Here is a 22,862-nt window from a genome sequence, read left to right on the forward strand (position 1 = left end):
GGATACGAACAAAAGCACAAAATGTGTCATTGATTGATGTGTAACTTTTATATTTTCTTTCGTTCATTGAATTCTCTTGCACATCAACCAATGCCCATTCATTATCCATTTCACAATCACTTGATTATTGCTTGAATGCTTTTATGCTTCTTTACTACTTGTTTGTTTATCTTAACCTATAAGTTTTATTTAAAGTATCTCAAGCACACTAGAATGAGTGAAGTGTATACTTCTTTTGTGTAATTGTGATATAGATTTCAATACTAGTGTGTGAATTCTAAACCACGCGTCACATACTATTTTTCTTAATGTCACAAACTTATTTACTCACTTCATTTTAGTGATTCTTTCCTCATTCCAATAATCTATACTTCCTTGGCTTTGCATTTACTTATCTTATTATCCTGTTTTCTATCTTTCAGGATGATCCACCATAAGCAAAAACGAATGTAGAAGAAAAAATATGCACGGAGGACCGTACAAACTTTTAAGTGTGGGGGGTCAGTCGTCCGACCGAGTGGCGAATCTTGGGTGAAAAATTTTTAATCCCAAATACTTTCGCATTTTAATTTATTCTATTACTAGGTCTTTTGGAATTCTTAGTTGCATTTTTTCTTAGCTTGTATATATTTTAGAGCTTCAATTGCATTTTTCTTAGTTAGTTGCATTTCTTTTCATATATACATATATAATAAACTTAGTCAAAATAATAAAATTTTCCAAGGAGTTCATCTATAGGGCATTCCAAAATTGATTTGAGTTAAAATACTTTTCATTGAAACTTGCTTGAATTAATTGTGGAACACGTTTTTGAGCTAAGAACACACAACCATGTGAGCTTTGAGCCTAATTATGTGGTTACATCATATTAACCACTATTTTCATTCTTGTGTGTATTATTCTATTTCTATGATTGTAATATTTGATTTGTTTGATTCTTTATGTCCATTATTTGATGTATATATGCATTTATATGATTGAGGCTGTTATTTCATTTGATCTCACTTACCCAAATGGTCTTACCCTTTTATCCACCTTTGTTAACTAATTTTGAGCCTATTTAATTATCTTTTATTCTTAATTTTAGCACATCACTATTCCTAAGTAAAAAATAATAAATATCCTTCATTTGGATCTTTGATTAGCTTAGGCTAGTGAGAGTATGTGTAATTCGAGTGTGGAAAAGTTGGGAACATTGGTTGAGATAAAAGTGTATTTTTATATTTTTTGTTGAAGATCTTGAGAATTGGGTATATATTCATGCATTAATTGCTTAAACCATATGCATTAGTCTCTTTTGTATATATATATATATATAAAGAAGAAGAAGAAAAAAAAAAGACAAAAAGACAAAAAAAGTCCTCATGATATTTGTATGCATATATTGAATAATTATTGATTGTTAGATGAAAAACAAATTTTAGAAAGCATGATTGGAGGAGAATTGAGTAAATCAACCCTAAACACTTGAGCGATTGGAGCATATACGCATCCGGTGAGGGGTTCGATTGCTCAATTCTATGTTTTCACCTATGATTACTTCTTACCTTGCAAGTTTATAAATTCTTTTCTAGAACTCTAATCAATTGTTGGATTTGATTTGGTTGTGATTGCTTTAACCCTTATGTTCATATATGTATTCTTGAAAATTATATATTTTGACCAAATAGTTGCATGTATCTAGATAAATTGTATATATGTAGTTTACTTTGAATAAATGTTAACACCCTTTTCTTGTCTTTCTTGAGTTTAGCATGAGGACATGCTATTGTTTAAGTATGGGGAGATTGATAAACCACAATTTTATGGTTTATCTTGTATTGAAATGAGTGGATTTTATCAACTTTTCCTACATTTATTCACAAAAATAGCATAGCTTTGTGAGTTTTTCCTAATTTGTGCTTAAGAGTGAAAATATTCTTTTTAGGCCCTTAATTTGCTAAATTTAATTCACTTTAATTCCATTCGATGCCTTGATGTATTTTTTAGTGATTTTAGGTTTAGAAGGCAAAGATTGGATTGAATAAGTGAAGAAAAAGCATGAAAAGTGGAGAATTCATGAAGAAATGAGGATTTGGAGTAATTCACGGTTACGCGTACGCATGCCTTGCGTGTACGCGTGAGTGGGAGATTTTGTCAGGTCACGCATACGCATACCTCACGCGTATGCGTGACACGAAGCACGTGACTCACTTAAAGAAAACGTGGCGTGCGATTTCTACACCTCCTCAAGCCCAAATCTAACTCATTTTTGAAGTATTTGAGGCCAAATTCAAGAGAGAACAAAGGGAGAGCAAATAGGTTTAGTTTAGCAACATATTTTAGGTTATTTTCTTGAGAGAAAAGCTCTCTCTTTTCTCTAGAATTAGGATAGATTTAGCTTAATTACCTCATGGATTTAGATTTTGATCTTGTCTTGATTTAGTTTTCCTTGCAATTTCTTGTTACTACGTTCTTGCTCTCTCAGGTACGTTCACCTCACCCAAGCGACCAGGTCTTCTTTCTGGAAGAACTCCTCAATACTAGGGAGGAGTTGGGAGTCGATGCAGATCCCTGCGTCAAAGTTCTTCTCCACCATGGAGGGAACTTTCTGTGAGCCGGAGTTTATCTTTCTCTTCTTAGGGCTGGAAATAACGATCAACTCGGCTTCAGGTTCGATCATTATCCCCTTACCCCGATCATCTTCGTCGGTAGCGACGTTCCAGATAGGTTCCTCAGGTGGAGGACGTGATTAATCTTCGCCCTTGTCGGTTACAGGGGCTTCAGGCTCGTCGGTGGGGGTCGTCGAGCTATCATTGCCACTATCATCTCCTGGAAAGAGATGAGTCATCAAGCGGGACAGAGTTATGTGCCCTATAGCCATCCCAACTACAGGAGAAGCAAAAGGTAAAATAAAAAAGTTAAGAAGTTAGAAGACAAAAAGTATATGAAATTAGAAGCAAAACAATAATGAGCAAGTCGGAAGAATGGGAAATCGACAGGAAGAGAATCTTACCCACACATTCGCGACCGGATTCTCGGTTGCCCATTAATAGATGAGGAATAAGATTTTTAGAACAAAAAATAACCATTTAAACGTTAGCGATCTATTAGTTCTTTCGACCTAGTGCATCATAGGTAATCTTTATTAAGTAGTTGGCGCCAGCACTGAAACTCTAATAGATCGGTATCCACCTTTCTCCTTCAAGGGTGAGCCAAAAGGGGTGGTAGCCCCTAGTCGGCCTCACTTTGAAGAAGGTCTCTTTGAAACCATGAAACAGTTCTCTTAAAAGACCGATGATTTGTCGGTTCTGTATAGCCCCCGAAGGAAAGGTATCCTTTCTTATACTTTCCTTCTTGGGAGGGGTTGGTGAGCAGGAAGAAGTAAAGGAAGACATTGATGGAGGCCGGGAGCTCTAGGTATTCACATACCATCTCAAAACAACAGATAGTGGCCCAGCTGTTGGGGTGAAGTTGTGACGAGGCAACATCACACCGATTCAAAAGGGCCATGATGAAAGGAGAGAAAGGGAGACGAAGGCCCAACATGGTGAACATGGGCTTATACACCTACATCTAGTCGGGAACCCAGGAAGACGACAAATTTAGTTAGCAAATGCGCTCCCAGAACGAACAAGTCGTAGTATGCCTCCTTTGGACCACACCCCGCATAGTGGCCCTGAATTTTGGAATTCTTGTAGCTCCTTCAGAGTTTTCTTGGAGGACGTGCTCGTTACATCAGAAGTAACCCAGACATAATGATTTACAAGATTTTGCACCAGAGGCTGCTACACCATACCTACAATGGGGGCACTACTTAAGTCAAAATAGGAAGTCAAAAACTCAGAGAAGTCAAAACTGAACTACATTTTTTCTACATTTTGTTATAACACTACCGTATGCTATTTTACACAATTTTAGGCCTAAATCCAAGAAGCAAATACCTATGGTACCCCCTAAAAACTAGCTAGCAATGGCGAGTTCAATTCAAGTAAACAGCAATCAAGCGCAACAAATAGCAGCAAAAGCAAACACAACAAATAGCAACAAAAAAGAAGCATTAAAATGAACGAAATAAGCACGAAGGATTCACTTACCAGTAAGTGAAGCAGAAGAAATTAATGAATTGGAGGCAAATGCAGTGAAATACACAGCAAGTAGGAGGTAAAGTGTTGGTTGCGAAATAGCAGTCGTGGGGGAAAATAAAAGAGGAGAATGAGAAGTAAAGGAGATGTGAAAGAGTTATGAATGCGGAGATGGTAACCGTCAATGGGGGAGCGTGAAAAGGCAAGGGCAAAATGGACCTTTTCCTCCGCTTTCAAATCAGTCATAAAGAGAATTTAATGTTCTTAGCACAAAAATCGAAGTGACGCCCCAGACAATGGATGGGGGCAAGTCACGCGCACCAAAGGCGCGGATCCCATCAACGGAATCACGAGCAGAGGAGGACTATCATGCAAGAAGACCCGAATAACGTGAATGCGCCAACCGCGATCCTCACAACTTGCCACGTTGGGGGCACTGTTCTGACCCAACCCAACATGGGCCAGAGGTCCACCTTATAGGTTACCGATCTGTACGCGCAAAAGTGACCGGCCTATTACTCTACCCCTGGGGAAGATCTGGACAGCTGGCAGAAGTTTCTAGGCTGACAGGCCCAACCAAGAGGGCTCACCCGAGTACAAAGTATAAATGGGGAAGGACCTTCCCCTCCCCCAAATTACTTCATCTTTACCCTAATTAGCCGCCTCGTCGTACGGACACTTACTTTAGTATCGGTGTGTCTTTGAGGTGGCCCCACCTGCCGACCCACCGGTATCTCCTTTTCTCGCAAAGTTTGCGTTTAGGTCCGAAAACTTTCCTCTCATCCGTATTTGCTCTGAACCCAGCACCCAACTGATCTTATATCCTTACGAGCAACCGAACCATTTCAAATTTTATTAATATAATAACATCGATACCATATCATTAAAAAGGGCTAACCACCAAAAACGTCCCTCAATTATTCAGACGCCGACAAAAATGCACCCAAATTTTACTATCGACAAAAATACATTTAAATAATTTATAAATGCGATAAAATGTCCAATAAATATATATTTTCAAAAATGCTTGAAAGATTGAATTTTGATGTGGTTTTTTGTAAACATAATTAAAAAAAATGAGATATTATTATTATTAAAATTTGGTGATTTTTTTAAGTATAAATATTTTTGTAATTTTTTAAAAGTATTATTAGTTATTAATAAAAAAATTATAAAAAAATATATACTTAACCAAAAATCACAAAATTTTAAAGATAGTAACATCTCATTTTTTAAATGATGCTTGTAAAAAATTGTATCAAAATTCAATCTCTAATGTATTTTTTAAGAAATACATATTTAATGTTAGATAATTTTACAAAAAAACTAACATTAAATATGTATTTATCAAAAAATACATTAGAGATTAAATTTTGATGCGATTTTTTTGCAAGCATGATTACAAAAATGAGATATTATTATTTTTAAAATTTGATGATTTTTTGTTAAGTATATATTGTATTGTGATTTTTTTAAAAGTATTATTGTTTGTTAACAAAAAAAATTATAAAAAACATAGATACTTAATGAAAAATTACCAAATTTTAATTATAATAATATCTTATTTTTATAATCATGCTTGTAAAAAATTGTATCAAAATTCAATTTCTAAAGTATTTTTTTAAAATATATATTTACTGTTGGATATTTTTGTTATATTTTTAAATTATTTAAAAATATTTTTATCGATAGTAAAATTCGAGTGTATTTTTATCAACATTTAAATAATAGCTCAAATGGCATAGACTCTCCATACTCAATTAAGAGGTTACGGGTTCGAGTCTCCTATCTTTGGTAAAAAAAAAAAAAAAAAAAAAAATTATTGGGGAACATTTATATTGGTTAACCCGGTTAAAAATCAACTCTAGTTAATAGTTTTTCAATAGTATTTATATTTTGTACCATATAACTTGCCAAATTGTGAGGTCGTTGTCATCGTAGCATCTTTTCTTTGAAGGGGGAAAAAATGAGGGATTCATTACTTTACTTCTTCCCTTCTCTTTGTATATACAAATACGAGCATTCTGAATGAAAAAGTTGATTCCTATACACACAAATTATAGAACGAAAAAAAAAAAAAAAGTTAACAAACTTACAGCTCATCATCATGGTCAATACCTTCCCAAAAATCCTCCCTTCTTTTTCTTCCCTCGTCTTCATCATCATGTTCCTCACCGTTGCCGTCGCCGTCACGACAAGCGCAAAACACGACTCTTTTTCCCATGAACTACTGTTCTCCACAGAGCTCGGAATCAGCCAGCAAGATGAGAAGCTCACCCACCTGCACTTCTTCTTCCACGACATCGTCAGCGGCACCAACCAAACTGCCGTGAGAGTAGCAGCGGCTCCGTCCAGCGAAACATCGCCGACGGGGTTCGGTTCGGTGGTTATGATGGACGATCCCTTAACGGAGACGGCAGATCGAAGCTCCAAGATCGTGGGAAGAGCTCAGGGAATGTACGGTTCGGCTTCGCAGAGCGAGCTGGGGCTTCTCATGGTAATGAGTTTTGCATTTACCGAAGGGGAGTACAATGGGAGTAGTCTCAGCGTGCTTGGCCGGAACACAGTGGAGAGCGCCGTCAGGGAGATGCCAATAGTCGGCGGCAGTGGGGTGTTCCGGTTCTGCCGTGGGTACGCTCAGGCCAAGACTCATTCTATTGATGAAATGGTAGCCGTTGTTGAGTATGATGTTTATGTCTTTCATTATTAACTGTTATGGTGTTTTATTCAATTTGAAATGTATTGTTATCAGATTTGTAATTCATAAGTTCAGCGAGTTAAGCCCCAAAATGGTCCCTAAGATTGGCGTCGTGCACTAAAATTGTCTCTGAAATCCCAATTGCACCAATTATGTCCCTAAGATTGAGAAAAGTACATCATATTAGTTCCTGACCCATTTTTCCTTAACGACGTGATGACATGGCTGGATGACGTGGATGGTAAGTGACACGTGTCACTCCATGATTTGGCCACGTGTAATGATATGATGATGTGGTGACCAGTGACACGTGGCATGCTGACGTGGATAGTTGTGTCACGTGTCACAATGTTATTTGGCCACGTGTCTGTTTGTGCCACGTGTCGCGACAGTATTCGTCCACGTGTCATCCATTATGTCATCGTTGTAAATGCACCAAATTAGTCCCTCACTTTGCATTAAGTGACTCATTTTAGTCCCTGAAATTGAATGTCGTGCACCAAATTAGTCCCTTCACCAATTTTTTCTCATTTTTTTTAAATTTAAAATTTTCAATATCTTAGATGCACTAATTTCAATTCTATTTTTTCATATATCATTTAAATACAAGTGCTTTCATAAAAATTTGTAAGATTTTAGTTTTAATTATATAATTTTTTTAATAATTGAACATTGGTAATTTTTGTAATATATAAGTATGTTATTATAAAAAAATAATTATATGATTGATTGGATACTTTTTGTTTTCATAAAAAAAACATGTGCTTTTAACAAGAAATCAATAATTAAAAAAAAAAAATATATATATATATATATATATATATATATATATATATATTTTATTCTTATGAAGTACACATTTTCGTTATGTGTAAATGAGCTAGATTGAAGGTATTTCAAGCACTCTCACTATCATCTCCGACCTTTGCAGTATAAATAAAAGAGGTCGGAGATGGTAATGAGGGAAACTTGAAATTCCTTCACGTCAACTCCAAGACGTCGGTTAGAGGTATCTACAAGAGAAAAAAATATTTTATAAAAGTACTGAAAGAGGTCGGAGATAGTAGTGAAGGTGCTTGAAATACCTTCACGTCAACTCCAAGTCGACGATTAGGATATTCGCAAGAGAAAAAATATTTTATAAAAGCACTTTTATTTGAATAACATGTGAAAAAATAGAATTGAAATTAATGTATTCAAAAATATTAAGAATTTTGAATTTATAGAAAAAAAATAAAAAAATATTAGTGAAGGGACTAGTTTGGTGCACGACATTCAATTTCAGGGACTAAAATGAGTCACTTAATGCAAAGTGAGGGACTAATTCGGTGCATTTACAACGATGACATAATGGATGACACGTGGACGAATACTGTCGTGACACGTGGCACAAATGGACACGTGGCCAAATAACATTGTGACACGTGGCATAACTATCCACGTCAGCATGCCACGTGTCACTGGTCACCACATCATCATATTATTACACGTGGTCAAATCATGGAGTGACACGTGTTACTTACCATCCACGTCATCCAACCATGTCATCACTTCGTTAAGGAGAAATGGGTCAGGGACTAATATGGTGCACTTTTCTCAATCTCAGGGACGTAATTGGTGCAATTGGGATCTCAAGGACGATTTTAGTGCACGACGCCAATCTCAGGGACCATTTTGGGGTTTAACTCTAAGTTCAGCTCTCAAGTAGGGATGGCAACGGGGCGGGACCCGCATAGAATCCATTCCGTTTCTATCTGCAGATAGTAAAATGTTGAACTCTAATCCATTTTTGCGGGTACCCGTTCTGCCCCTATCCGCTCCTATAATTATTAAAATCAAATAAATAAAATTAAATTTTAAAATTTATATAATCATTATCACATACATAATATAAATTAAAATAAAAATTTAAATATGATACAATATTATTAATCATTTACTAATTATTTTACATATATTATACATATTATATATTAAAATTATATATATTATATATATAGTGGGGCGGATAGGGGTGAGTATTACCTAAACCCGACCTCGCCCCGCCCTTCCCAAGAACCTGCCCCGCTAAAAACCCGCCTCGCACCAAGACAGTAAGGGCAGAGTGGGTACCCGCGAGTTCGAGTGATATTGCCAACCCTACTCTCAAAGTTTCAAATATCATTCATAATCAACTTTAGTTTATCATTCTTGCTTCCATTGTTAATAATCAAATACCAATAGTAATACTGTAGATTAAGAAAAAAATAAATTAAAATAAATTTTCTCCAGGTAAGAAATTTTTTATTACAGAACAAACTCATTACAATAGAAGTTTTAAGCACAGATAACTCATGATGAAAGAAAGGGGATTTCCTAATGTATAGTTAAAGGGGATAATACTCCTTTATGCTAAATTTAATACCAAATTAAAAGCTCTTTACTTTTAGCCTGATCTCTCTCTCTTCTTTTCTAATACTAAAACAGTAAAACCTGCCTCTTCACTTTCTCTTTTTCTCTCTTTCTCATTTTTATTTATTTACTATTTATTAAGCAACGTTTTTTTTTTAAATTTTAGTGTCTTATTAGTGTTAGATTTTTTACTGAAATAACAATAAAAAATTATTATTTTTCATAACAATTTTTTTTATTTTTTAAAAGTTACTTTTTTTTTTTACAATTTCATAAATTTTGTTTAACAGATATGTAAATTTTTACAGTACATACAAAATTCGTCCATCACAGCAAATTTATTCTTATTACAGTATGATTTAAATTGTATTAATATATTTTTATTTTTTTAATTAATTTAATTTTATTCATATAAAAATTAATTTAAAATTTTTTATTTCAAATTATAAAATTTTTAATTAATTTAAAATTATAAATAGATATAATTAAATTTAATTTAATAAAAATAAATGTAATCGTATTATTATACTTATATGACTAATTATGTTTATTCGGTTTTAAAAAATTAACTATTTAAAATCGTTAATTTTAAATTAAAAAAATGTATTCGTCTATTTTTAATAAACATTCTTGCATTATTTTGTTTTAAAATGAGACTGTAACGACTATAATCTTTTAAGTGTCTCAACAAAAATTTCAGAACATAATCGTAGAATAATTCTAAATAATTAAAAATAATATCGAATTCAAGTAAAAAAAAAATATAGATAATTATAAGTCAGCATGAATTGTAGCTTAATTTTAATTTTTCATCATTAAAGAAAAATGAGAGATAATAGAATAACAAGCTTTATTTATGTGAAATAATAGAATAACAAACTTTAAAAAATATATTTTAGTGTTGTTTAATGTCTTTATTTATAAATTTAATTTTTAGAGCTTTATCCGAAGATATTTTATCTTATAGTACTTAATACTTAGATCTTAATTTTTATTACGGTATTTTGTATGTTCAGATTATTTTTTTTGTAATTTTTATTCATGGGAGAGGATAAGATAATGGATGAATGTGAGTATGAGTATGAGAATGGTATTTTTAAATTAGTCGTTAATTTAATAATTAGCTATAGATAACTTATTTTTAATGTTGGTTATTAAACCAATTTATAATTTCATCATTGTCAATTAATTTAGCGACTCACTGTCTCGTAACCTAATATTTTTCTTCGGTTGTTAAATCGGTAGCTAACTTAATTATTAACAACTAATTGATTAGTGTTCGTTTAGCGAACAAAAGTTTTTACCCTAACTTTTATGTTGGTTGCTCAATCAATCTCCAAATTTGTCATTAGTAACTTGTTTAGCTAATAAAACTTTTCTAATTATTCCAAAGCTTATTTTTTCGTCTTGATTGTTAAATTAATCACTAATATTTTGTTTAAATATCACCCATTTTTACTTAGAAAATATCTAATCGATTACAAAATCGATAGTATAATAGGTTAAAATACATTTTTAACATAGCACACTTGGTTTTTCTATTATAGATGCCAATAATATACATTATGATAGACTAATACTTAATTGAGCGCTTACTCAAAGCAATTATGAGAATCGATCATCTGAGCTATAGTTCATAATAAAACACTAATAGTATGATATAGTGATAAAATTAGTAAAGATATAATAATTTATGTTAGATCTGGTAATAAACTTAATTATCTTTAGTCAATATATAGTTCGAGATGAAACTTGATATGAACTTGAAGGAGCTATTATGTTTAGGGTTTAATCCGCCATTTTTAAACATTAAACATTACAGCCAGTCATTATATAATTTGTTATTGAATTGGTTCTTTAAACTTATAAATTCGTCACTAGTCTTAATAGGATGTATTTTTGTCCTTTTAAAAGTAACTAATACAATATTTAAGTATTTTAAATTAAAATTAAAATTTTGTTTTCTATAGCTAGTTGATTTAAATAACCTAATTCTAAAAGAGCTCTTACTATTCTAAATAAATAATGAGGCAAACATGTAAATATTAGTTGAGAGTTGATATTTATAATTAATACGATAATATCCAGGTATTAACATAGCCTAAAATAAATTAGGTTATATGTATGTCTCGTTTACAACTCTATGTAAATCGAATCTAATTGATTAGATTTACATGTAAATAGCGTAAATCGAATCAATTAAATTCGATTTATATAAATTTATAAACGAGACATGCATATAATCCAATTCAATTTAGGATATTTGTGTAATTTTATTTGATTTATTATGCATATACTGTACTAGTAGTAAATTGAATAAGTCTAATTTAATTTATTATTAATACAGATTATTGACATTTCTTACTTTTAAGTTAATTATTTATATATTTTTTATTAATTTTAAAACATAAATATTAATAAAAAAATATTTAAATTTAGATTTAAATAAAATATAAAAAATTAAAACAAATAAAAATAAAAATTCAATTTTTATGTTTTAGTTCAAATAATTGAAAAAATAAAACAAAAAAAGAAAGACGAGTGTTTTTAATTAATCTTTAAATATATATTTTAAAATTACTCTTCAAAAGTAATAATTTTATCATTCTAAATTCAAATATAAATTTTTAATATTTAAAATAATCAAACAACTTTAATTTCAAAAGAATATTTTTGTATTTTAAAAATTAACTAATATTATAGGTTACTTTTTAAAATTAAATCATATTTTTAATTAAAATTAAATAATTTTAATTTTAAATTATATTTAGTCTTTTAAAATTAATTGTAAAAAGATATTCTTATTTTATTAGTCTTTTTACCTTTTATTTTTTTATTGCAATAGTTCAATATCAATTTCAAAATAAAATAATCCAAAATGAAAATAATAAAATAAAAAAATTTAATCCAAACAAAAATTAATAATTTTTTCTCTCTCTCTTCGTATTTAAGAGCATTTAAAATTTTAAATGCAAACTTTACTTTTTTTTTTATATTTATGGAGTTTTAAAATTCCATTTATCTATGGAGCACCTAATCGTGTCGCTAATATCACTTAACAAAATCTCAAAAAAAAAATTGAAGAAAACAATAAAAAAAAAGTCACGAAACTCAATTAAAGAGAGTGTGATGGATGGAGATTCAATCTTGAGAATTTTTTTTCCATACACATAGTCTAGGACAAAATTTTTTCAGGATCTAAACTTACGCTCTTATTCCTGTTCAACCATAAACTCCATAGAAAATGTGGAGATTAAGAAAAAAATATTGCTTATTATTAAAATTTGAGTATAAAATATTTATATAATATATCATGAGAATGAGGAAAAAAAATTTAAAAATTATCAGTTGTTTTTCATTTTTGAGTAGGAAAAAATTTTAAGATTTTTAATTATTTTTTTAATGTGAAATAAATATAAAACACACTTCACTCGATTTATATTGGCACTTATTCCTGGAATTTAACTACCGCAGCCTCATTTCTTTCAAATAACATATTTGATATTGGACTTTTTTTTTGTGAAAAGTAAAATTAGATGAAAGTGAAGTATTTTACAGTTTACTAAAATTATAACGAATATGTGTCATGCACATGATAATTTTTTTTTGTTAGGCTTATTCTTTATTAAGAGAAATAATTTTTATTTTTTATCAAAATTTCACTCTTTATAAATAACATTATCTATCAACTTAAATTTTTATAATTTAAAGATTTAGAGTTTGATCATTGGACAAATAATTTGTTGACAAATTAAAAAATATAGAAATGTGTAAAAATTTTGCAAGCAAAGAAAGAAAATAATTGATATAATGCATGAGTTGCTAAAGGACTTAATTTTGGATTTTGGATGGATTTCTTTTCTTCTAAAAAAAATGGATAAAGTATTAATTTAGTTTTTAATGTTTGAGTTAAGTTCTAATTTTATTCATAACATTTGAAATATTCTAGTTTTATTCCAAACAATTTATTTTGTTCTATTTTAATTTTTCGGTCAATATTAATTTTTTTTGTCTAAAATTATTCTCTTTTCCATTATGATTTCCTTTTAGATAATGCCAAAAATTATGATTGTAATGGTCATGGTGATGATTATAGCGATTTAAGTGTGAAAGTGACAATAGTAATTCAGAAAAAGAAGATAATAATACAAAAATAAAATTTTTGGAATAAATTTTTTTATTTCAACTAGAAGAATTAAATAGGCAAAAATAAAATGTTGGAATAAAAATAAGATGTTTCAAAAGTTGAGTTATTTATTCAACGATTTCAGTTGCTTGGAAAGCAACATTCTTGCATGCTTGTTGCTTGACGAGCGTTAAAAACTATAATACCCTAATTACCTTAAGTCTTATCTCATGCCGTAAAACAAAGGATAACATAATTTTAAGGCTTATACGATAATATATATATATAGAATAATAATAACACGAGAAGTCCGACGAAGAATTACAGCTCAAAATAGAAAGAGAAAAACGCCAAGTGTTCACATGATAACTAAAATAAAAAGGCACAGGATACAACATAATACAATAATAATCAAGATAGATATATAAGTATGATAGTCAAAATAACACTAGCTAGAGCTCGCAGAATTTGGGCCGACTAGTCATATACAGACAATACAGAATTTTTGAAAAGTTAAACAGCAATATATAACTTATCTCTCAAAGTCTAAGACAATAAAGATACAAAAATGAGAGAGAGAGTCTATAACAAGGTAACCCAAAATGCAAAATAAAGCAAAAGATCCTCCGCTCCATCACCATCTCGCAACTCATCGAGGTGGGTCACGACCTACATCTGAAAAATAATAACAGAATATGGTATGAGAACTGGAGGTTCTCAGTATGGTAACAGTGGCCAGTGATGTAAGTTATAAAATTCCGGAACGCTAAAGGAAATCCTAGAACTTCACATCAAACTTAGGATTCAAACTTAAAACAGTGCTAAATTTAAAACTATAATTCAAAACCATAATGAAACAGGCGTAATCTAATTTAAGGAATTTCTAACTAAATTAACATCGTTGTCCCACAGCTTTCACCAACCTTACCTCCACGCGATCCTATCGCCACCACCTACCGAACCTTTTCAACCTCAGTGACAAACACAATAGATACAAACAAGTAATTCACAGGTAATATGACATATATAGCAAGAAATTCAGGAAGTATATAAACATGTTATACAATTAGGCAAAACAATGCAAGTAGGCAAAGCAAGCAAACATATAGAAAATTCACACGATGAATGCCTGTCCTATTAGCTATGATATCACCTTGTCGGTTCAACTGCCAAACCGACACATTTCCATGGGAATATCGCTTTCGGTCACGTTTTATAAAAGGGGTACCCTCCCCATCAGGGATATAGTGCTCGGCCACTTTCCCAAAGATATAGTGCTCGACCACTCTTATAACCGAAAGTATGTGAGCGGGACTTCTACCACAGCCCTCACACCTCAGCGTAAGCGGGATGAACCCCACGTCCTATGCCTACAAATCAGCATAAGTGGGATGAACTACTGTCCTTTAGCCTACGTTTTATTAATATTATTCAAAAATAGTTTAATAATTCATAGTAAAATCTCTCAGCTCATTCTAAATCTCATCATGCTTGGCATTCATGCCTCAATGTTCTCAATCTCAAAATAAGGTCATCATCACATCATGTGTCCTCCATTCAATATCAAAGGACTCCCCACCAACTCACTCAAACTAATTCATCCACAATTCTATAGTACGCCAAAGTCTCTATCTTCTAAGATTCAACTAACTTTATCTAATTTAAGCCTTCTAACTCTTTTTCATTAGTCTTAAGTATCAATTAATAGTTAGAAACAGTAATTAAAGAAGTTTGGAAGGTAGAAAATCCTTAAAAAGTGACGAAAAATAATTTTTTAACAAAACAGGGGTCTCGCGTACACAATCCCCCTGTCTATGTACGCATGCCTTGAAATTTTAGGTGTCCGCGTACGTGGCACCCGTTCGCGTACACGAGTGTTCCAAAATAGAATTGTATGCTCGCGTCGCGTGTAAAAGTTCACGTACGCAAAGGGTAAATTTTGGACTTTCACGTACGCATGCAATGCTCGCGTACGCGAGACTCCCAGGCAGTGATGAAGCCCGCATCGCGTGCACTGTATTGCGTACGCGGCCCTTGGCAAGCTTAGAAAATTTTAAAGTTGCAGAATTTTCAGATTTTTGCACCGAACTTCAAACGTTCATAACTTCCTCTACAAAAATTCATTTTTCTCAAACTTTATATCATTTTAAAGCTTTTAAAATCATATTTAATTTAAAATAAATATCACTCAACTTTCAAAGTGTGAGGCTCAAGTTATGATCTGCCAAAGTTTAGAAAAAAAATAAGGTTTTACAAATTCTCTAGTTTTCAAAACCAAACCAATTCATATACACTCTAAATCATGTCAAAACTCACCATTCAATACCCACAATCACATCCATATATTTCATCACTCACTATTCTATTTTCTCTAGTATTTCCACACCTAATTTATCATTCAATTTACCAATTTCTCAATCAAATCTCAACAACCTTATTCATCAATAATATTCCACACATACAATCATCATCTATCATTTATCATCATCATATTAACATTCCACCACAATCATATCTTAACCATACCATTTATTCAACTTCCATCAACATGCATATAACACAATCACAATTCAAGCAACTATATAATCAATTCAATCCTATCCTATGGTCCACTAGCCTAATTGTCCATAAACATTATATATTACATAGAGAAAACTGAAATCATACCTTGGCCGATTTCTAATATGCACAAAAATTAATAATTGATCACAACCAAGCTCAATCAAGCCACCAACTCAACTCTACTTACTCCCAATATCACAATTATCAAGCTATACACAATTAATTTATAAAAATTAATACCTAGGGTTCCTAAATATACAATTTCACAAGGATTAAGAACAAGCTCACCTTATCCAACGTTGATTAGGATAAAATTCAATAGAAATCAAGTGTTAGAGTGTACCTAAATACCCAAAATCACAAAAATTACTCAATAACTATAGCAAAATTTTTGAAATTCTTAAGGACTGATAACTGGACAGAGATTTTCAAAAAGCTTACCACAATACCTAACTAGAAGTAATAGGCTCGGCAAGAGTTTCGCGTAGCCGCAAACGACACGCAAATCGGAGCACCACAGCTCAACATATGATCAAATGAAGATAGATGTGAATAGTATTTTGAAACCCTCGCCTCTTTTTCTCTCATTCACGTTGCTGCTGCGGTGTTGTTTTGAAAGTGGTTGAATTAGTCACTTAAGTGTGTATTTATATGTTGGACTTGGGCGTAATTTGAGCCAAGTCTAATCCATTAGCGTTTTTAGTCCGTTTGGCCAAATTTTGGACCAAACCTTTAGAATTAGCGCCTGGTTTTTAACTTTAATTATTTTTCTAAGTTTTTCTACAGTTTTTATTACTCTCATGCAGTACCGGACAGACTTAAGCCAGTACTGTCGGCTAATTTCTCGGTACGCATTTTTATGCATTTTTTGCAGAAAATTACATATTCCTACTCGAAAAAATCTAATGAATTCAAATCTCACTTCCAAATTTTAAAATTAATACTTCTATATTTTCGAGCTATTTTCGAGCAATCAATTTATTATTATTTTATGTTAATTAATCGATTAATTATTTTCGATTCTTACAAAAATCAGTTTGAAAATTTCACAAGTTTAAAGTTCAAGTTTGTTGTAACTCTAAACCAGAATTCAGTAATCTTCAAAATTTAGTTTAAAATGTCACAATGAAAATAATAATCGAGAGTTTAATCTCAGGTCGTTTTCCATAAGAATCACAATAAATTCTCAATTGTTGGCTATGAGAGATCGGGAGTTTGATCGTAATAAACAAAAATATAAATTGATTAGAAATTAAAGAGCAATTAATATGACAAGAGAAATTAAACTAAGAGCAATTAAGGTAATTGACTAGAAGAAGAAAGTAAATTCAAGTATTAAAAAGATCTTAGCCAAGGATGAGGGTCAATGATCACTATTCTTGTCACTAACTACAACATAATAATTACAAAGAGCAAATTCAATTCGTCAACCTCTAGAAGTTGAGAAAAGTCAATTAGGTTTAATTAATCCTAATCCACAAGTTCTAACTAACTTATTAATTAAATTAGCAAAGAATTAGCATTAGTAGACATAAGATTAATTAATATCTCTAAATTATCAATCAAGTTGGACATCAATAACTTAAAGTCATCCAATTTCTCAAACTCAAGGCAAGAATACAAATTTACTCTATAATTAAGTTAAATAAGACATTTTATCGAACATTTGGTAGGCATATACATAAAATTTTCTAAATTACAAGAAATAGTAAAAACTACAACTACTCAATTCAATAATGCAATAACATCAACTCAAGTAAGCAACAATAAAGTATAAAACATCAATTTTATTAAAAGAAAATGAGAATTCAACATATTCATGAAATAAAATAACAATCTAAAAAACTAATAAAAGATTCTAAGCAAAGTAGGATAGCAAAACAAGAAGTTATAAACTAAAAACTATAATTAACAAAATTTAAACTTAAAATTAAAAAAAAAATTAATATGAAATTCTTGAATTCTAGAGAGAAGTTGGAGCTTCTCTCTCTAAAATTCAAGGTCTCAAAATCTAAAAAAAAATATGAGTGTGTGAGAGTGTATTTTTTATCCCCTCTGAATCTTTCTTCGTATTGGCTTCCAATGGATTTGAAATGAGCCAAAAATGGCCCTCTAAATCGCAAGTCACGTGCCTTTTTAAATGAATCACGTGATTAGACTTGTGCGTGCGCACAGCATATAATTTCTTTTTCCTTTATTTTTCGTGAAATTTCCACTTCTACATACTTTTCATTTATCTTTTTAAGTCATCCTTATCTCTTAAACCTTAAACAACTTGAATAAATATATCAAGGTATCGAATGAAATAAAAATAGAATTAATTCGATAATTTTTAAAACATAAAAAACATATTTAATCAATTAAGCTCAAATAAGAGAAATTTCATAAAAGCATATAATTTGAAGGATTAAGAGCTTGTTTGGGTGAGCTTCTAAGAAAAGATCTTTTTTCGAGTTATCTTTTTTTAAAAGATCTTATGGAAAAGTAAAACTAATTTTATGTTTGGGTAGCTCATGCAAAAATATCTTTTTATCTATCAATTATGTTTGGGTATAATAATATAAAAATACTTTTTTGTTTATTTATTACATGAAAAACATCTTTTTTTTAAGAGAAAAATATCTTTTAAAAAAAAGATGTAAATTACAACTTCTCAAAAAAGATATTTTTTTATTTTTCTAGTACTTTTACTTTTACTACTAGAAATTTGTCAAACACGCTAAAAAATAAAAAATAAAAATCTTTTTTTATCAAAATAATGACACCCAAACAAGCACTAAATATAAGTTAAATTAATAAATTTTACTCTTTTCAATCCAAAAATTATAGTAAAATATAAATTTACTATTGCTTTATTGCTTGGAGAATTATTTGGGATGGTTTGGAGGAGACATCCACGCCTGTGGATTTTAGGTATGTGATCGTGTTGTGCAACACATGGATGAGAACAAAATCAGGCAGCTCAGTTCTTGTAGCCAGAAGCTTAACACCAGTAGTACTTTTTAGAATAGGCAATGCCATCTAAAGAGAATTATATTGTTAATTAAATATGCTTAATAGAAGAATGTTTTTAGACTTTTTGGGCTAATGGGCTTAACAGGTCGAAGACTGATCTTGGAATAATATAATTAACAATCTAACTACAGAGGACACAAATTTATTTTGAAAAGAACTGCTGCTGTCAGCCTTCTAACTGCAAGAATTAGAACTGTTAGAATTTGTTGCTTTGCATGCATCTCATAACTAAATCACACACCTATCATTCACAAGTATGGAGATTTTATACAATTTACACCAGAAACTCGCTCGCTTTTATTGTTTATCTTTTTTCGGTTTTTTTTTTTTCAAAATTAGGGGTATACAAAAATTAATTACAAAAATTAACTACTAGAATATAATATATATTAAAGGTGAACTCTAACGTGCCTTCTCTAAAATAAAGAGTAAATTACCTCTTGTGGCATATACAATGATTATTGATAAATTATCTTTCAACCAGAGTTCCAAAATTCGAATGAGATCGTCAAATCTAATTGCTATCTCTAATACGATCGCTAGAAAATTCTAAAAACGAGAGAGCTAAAAAACTGATAGAAATTTTTGATATATTAGTTAAAAATGATGGTAATTGGTGCGTGAAAGGAGACACCAAGGTATATTTTTTTATCTTTAATTGCTCTTAAATTATTTTTCAATCATTATTCAGATAATAAAAATCCTATGATGGTAATTATTGACGCATTATTTTTATGACTAACTAATATTTTGGTTTGTTTTTGTTATATAGTTATATAAGGTTATGAGGGTTGGTTATCTGAAGAGGAGTATCATTGTTGATCCGACTGAATTTTAAGAAAAATACTAAGAAGAAAATCTTAGAAAGGAGAGAGCTGAAAAATTAATAGATGTGCTCGTTGAAATGAGAGATTGAAAGCATATGAACAAGTTTAAAATCCTAACCCAATTAATTGGAAATGGTGATTGGATTTGAGAGGAATTATGGTTTTAAAATTGAAGAAGAGGTATATTTGGTGTGGATTATAAAAATAACACTACTATCAAGTTTCAAGAGAAACATCACGTCAATTGAAAAGAAAAGAGAAGATAACGTGAATCTTAAAACTCAGGTAGAAAAATAATTTATGAATAATTACTGTATATGTCACAAGATATAATTTATCCTCTATTTTAAAAAGAGTAGAGTAGAATTCACCCAATTATGTAGAAGAAACCGTGTCTCTTGCTCATGGATACGTCAACAAGACCGCAAGAGGTAAACAACCACTATAAAACCGTCAATTTTTGTTAATTTGAATTTTAACATTCTAGTATGATTATATTAAAGTGGCTCTGATAGTTCTAATATTTTAAAAAATATTATGAAAATATAATGTGTAACTTTAATTTTAAACAACAACACTTGTTTAATAACCACAGTACTAAGGCATCTTTATATTAGAATCCACCAATTTATTTACGTCATATAACTATAGGTATGGTTATAATTCCGATTGTCCTTATGCTACTATTATTACAAAAATAATGTTACATGACTAATAAAATTTATTATATTTTGTCAAAATTTATCTAACATTTTATCTTAAATATTAAATTTTAAACCATAAACATTAATCCTAACTCCTATCAGTATAAAAATAAAATATTAACAAAAAATATTATCTAATATTGATAAAAAAAATATTGCCCAACGTTTTTCTTACTATAGTTATTAATTATTTAGCTCACTTTAGGTCAGATAAGGTTTTTTTTTAATACTTATTAAGACACTTACTTAACGTCATAGCAATGGCCATGAGGAAGAAACAAATTAAAAAAAATCATTAAAACAAATCCAAAAAGTCAGCCTATCAAATTACATAAACAACAACTAAAACAACTTATTAGAGCCATCATCACAATAAACTAGGTTCTTGCATCTTTGTTTCTAGGTTATTCCAACTAGCGTTCTCTCCAACAATGTTTATGTGAAGACTGGAGTACAGGAGTTACATCATATAATTGTAGTCCCATCAAAGAATCCCAAATTACATGCATAAATAAATTCTCCTACAATCATCACAATCATATCTTTGAAGCAAACTCAAAGGATATTGAAAACGTCAAGGATGATACAACTCAAAATTTAGCAAAACTCATCCATAAAAAATAAAATAAGGCAAAGTGCAGAGCGAAACTAGATGAAATATTAGAAGAGACTAAAAATATTTACACAATAAAATAAGACTAAAATAAAATTTTAAGGGGAACTAAACTAAAATTTACATATAATTTATATATAAAAAAAATAAAATTAAGGAGCCGTTGCCCCCTTTCTTGTTATGTGGCTTTGCCACTGGCAAAGTGTATCATTACTCTTGATGCGTTCACATCATTAGTTATTTTTCTTATTTTAAGTCATTATTTTCTTAGGTTTAATTATAGTTTTATCTTCTAATTTTGTTACTTTCAAGTATCTTGTGCTACTAAGGTGTTTGTAATGCATGCCCATCATGTTGTGTTTTGCTAGACTTTTTCATATAAAAATTAATTTATAATGCTTAATTATGGAGTGTTTTGGTGCTCAAGTTGGATATTACTTTCATCCTTTGATTTAATTAATTTTATAAAAAATAATAGAAAAAAAATAAAAAATACAAAACAAATAAACTCAAAAAAAAAAAAAACAAAAATTTTTTTTTGATACAGTTTGAATAGCTTTGAACATGCTTTGAGTCTTAGGCCACGCTTTTAAAAGCGTGACCCTTAAGCGTGGCCCATAAAGCAAGCACACGTGCATGCGTAATCAAGGAAGAAAGCATGCAAGTACCAAGGCATTATTAACGTTACTAAATGAAGCATATAAAGCATGCATGCATAATAGCGTTAGTAATTGTTACTAGCGTGAATTAAATGAAGCATGATATAAAGCATGGCATTAAATGAAGCATGAATGCAATAAGGCGTTAATTCAATGAAGCTATGGAAGCATATGATGAAGCAAGCAAATCGTTAATTCAATAAAGCTATGGAAACATAGATTTGGATCCTCTAAATTTTGAATTTTACTTTAGAAGATAAAGTGTGATCTCTTATAATTTATTTTATAGGTGGGACCAAGAAAATATGAGTGAAAAATCATTCAAGAGTGAAAAATCATACTTTATCCTCTAAAATGAAAATTCAAAATTTAGAGGATTCAAATTCTGTTACTAAATGCCAAATGAAACCAAATGAAGCAGGCGCCATTCAATGGTAACAATTGAAGCATGCATTGACGTTAACGTCTTCGAAGGCGTCCTCACAAGCTAAGACGCCCAGCATGCATGCACAAGGGAATGTTGCTCCCAGGGACGTCTTCAGGCCCCCAAGACGTTGTCGAAGGCGTCTTCAACCCACGGACGCCCTTCACGTGCTGGACTCCTCATGCCCCCTCTCCAAGATGTCTTCGAAGACGTCTCCAATACCTCACACGTCCCTCACTCCATCATGTTCAAGGAAGGCTTGTGAGCACAGCGTTCTTTATGGCGCCTCTCAATCAGAGACGTTGCTCACTTAAGAGTGGGTTGTGCTCTTTCCAGGGACGTCTTTCACTTGTTCAAAGACGTTGCTCATATCAAGGCCAACATCCAAGGCAATTCCTAATGCTTGAGACATGACCCACTTAATGAAGTCCACATCCATCACAACAATCGACAAGGCTCATAAAAATTGAAGCAAAGAAGGTCTTTAGTATTAGTTAGTTTTTGAATTTGCATTTACTTGTAATTTGAATTTCATTTTGTATTTGTAATTGCTTATAAACAAGTGATTCCACACACACAGCGCCCGGGAGGAGAGTCTTCAGACCCTCTCTTCTCACTCTCATTCTCTTCATCTCTTCCATCTTTTTTCTTATACATTTTGTAATTTTCTTTTTAGTTATGAATTTCTAACTCTCTTCAATTGGGAAAAAGAACTTTGTTACAATTTAATGGATTAATTTGATTTCTTCTTCATCTTCAATTCTTCTTTTATTATTTCT

The 22,862-nt window shown here is 31.0% G+C and overlaps 1 protein-coding gene across 1 annotated transcript; it reads left to right on the top strand.

Annotated features, from left to right (window-relative positions):
* The first annotated feature begins 6,105 nt into the window (after positions 1-6,105).
* On the top strand, positions 6,106-6,854 carry LOC112741875 (dirigent protein 22). The gene has a single exon (XM_025791042.3). The coding sequence runs from the start codon at positions 6,172-6,174 to the stop codon at positions 6,772-6,774; it is 603 nt and encodes a 200-aa protein (XP_025646827.1). The 5' UTR covers positions 6,106-6,171; the 3' UTR covers positions 6,775-6,854.
* Positions 6,855-22,862: the final 16,008 nt, after the last annotated feature.

Source organism: Arachis hypogaea, chromosome 14 (genome assembly GCF_003086295.3).
Source record: "Arachis hypogaea cultivar Tifrunner chromosome 14, arahy.Tifrunner.gnm2.J5K5, whole genome shotgun sequence".
In the NCBI taxonomy this organism is placed as follows: domain Eukaryota; kingdom Viridiplantae; phylum Streptophyta; class Magnoliopsida; order Fabales; family Fabaceae; genus Arachis; species Arachis hypogaea.

Coding starts and splice junctions, on each gene's coding strand:
- LOC112741875 (XM_025791042.3), top strand. CDS start 6,172: ATGGTCAATACCTTCCCAAAAATCCTCCCTTCTTTTTCTTCCCTCGTC.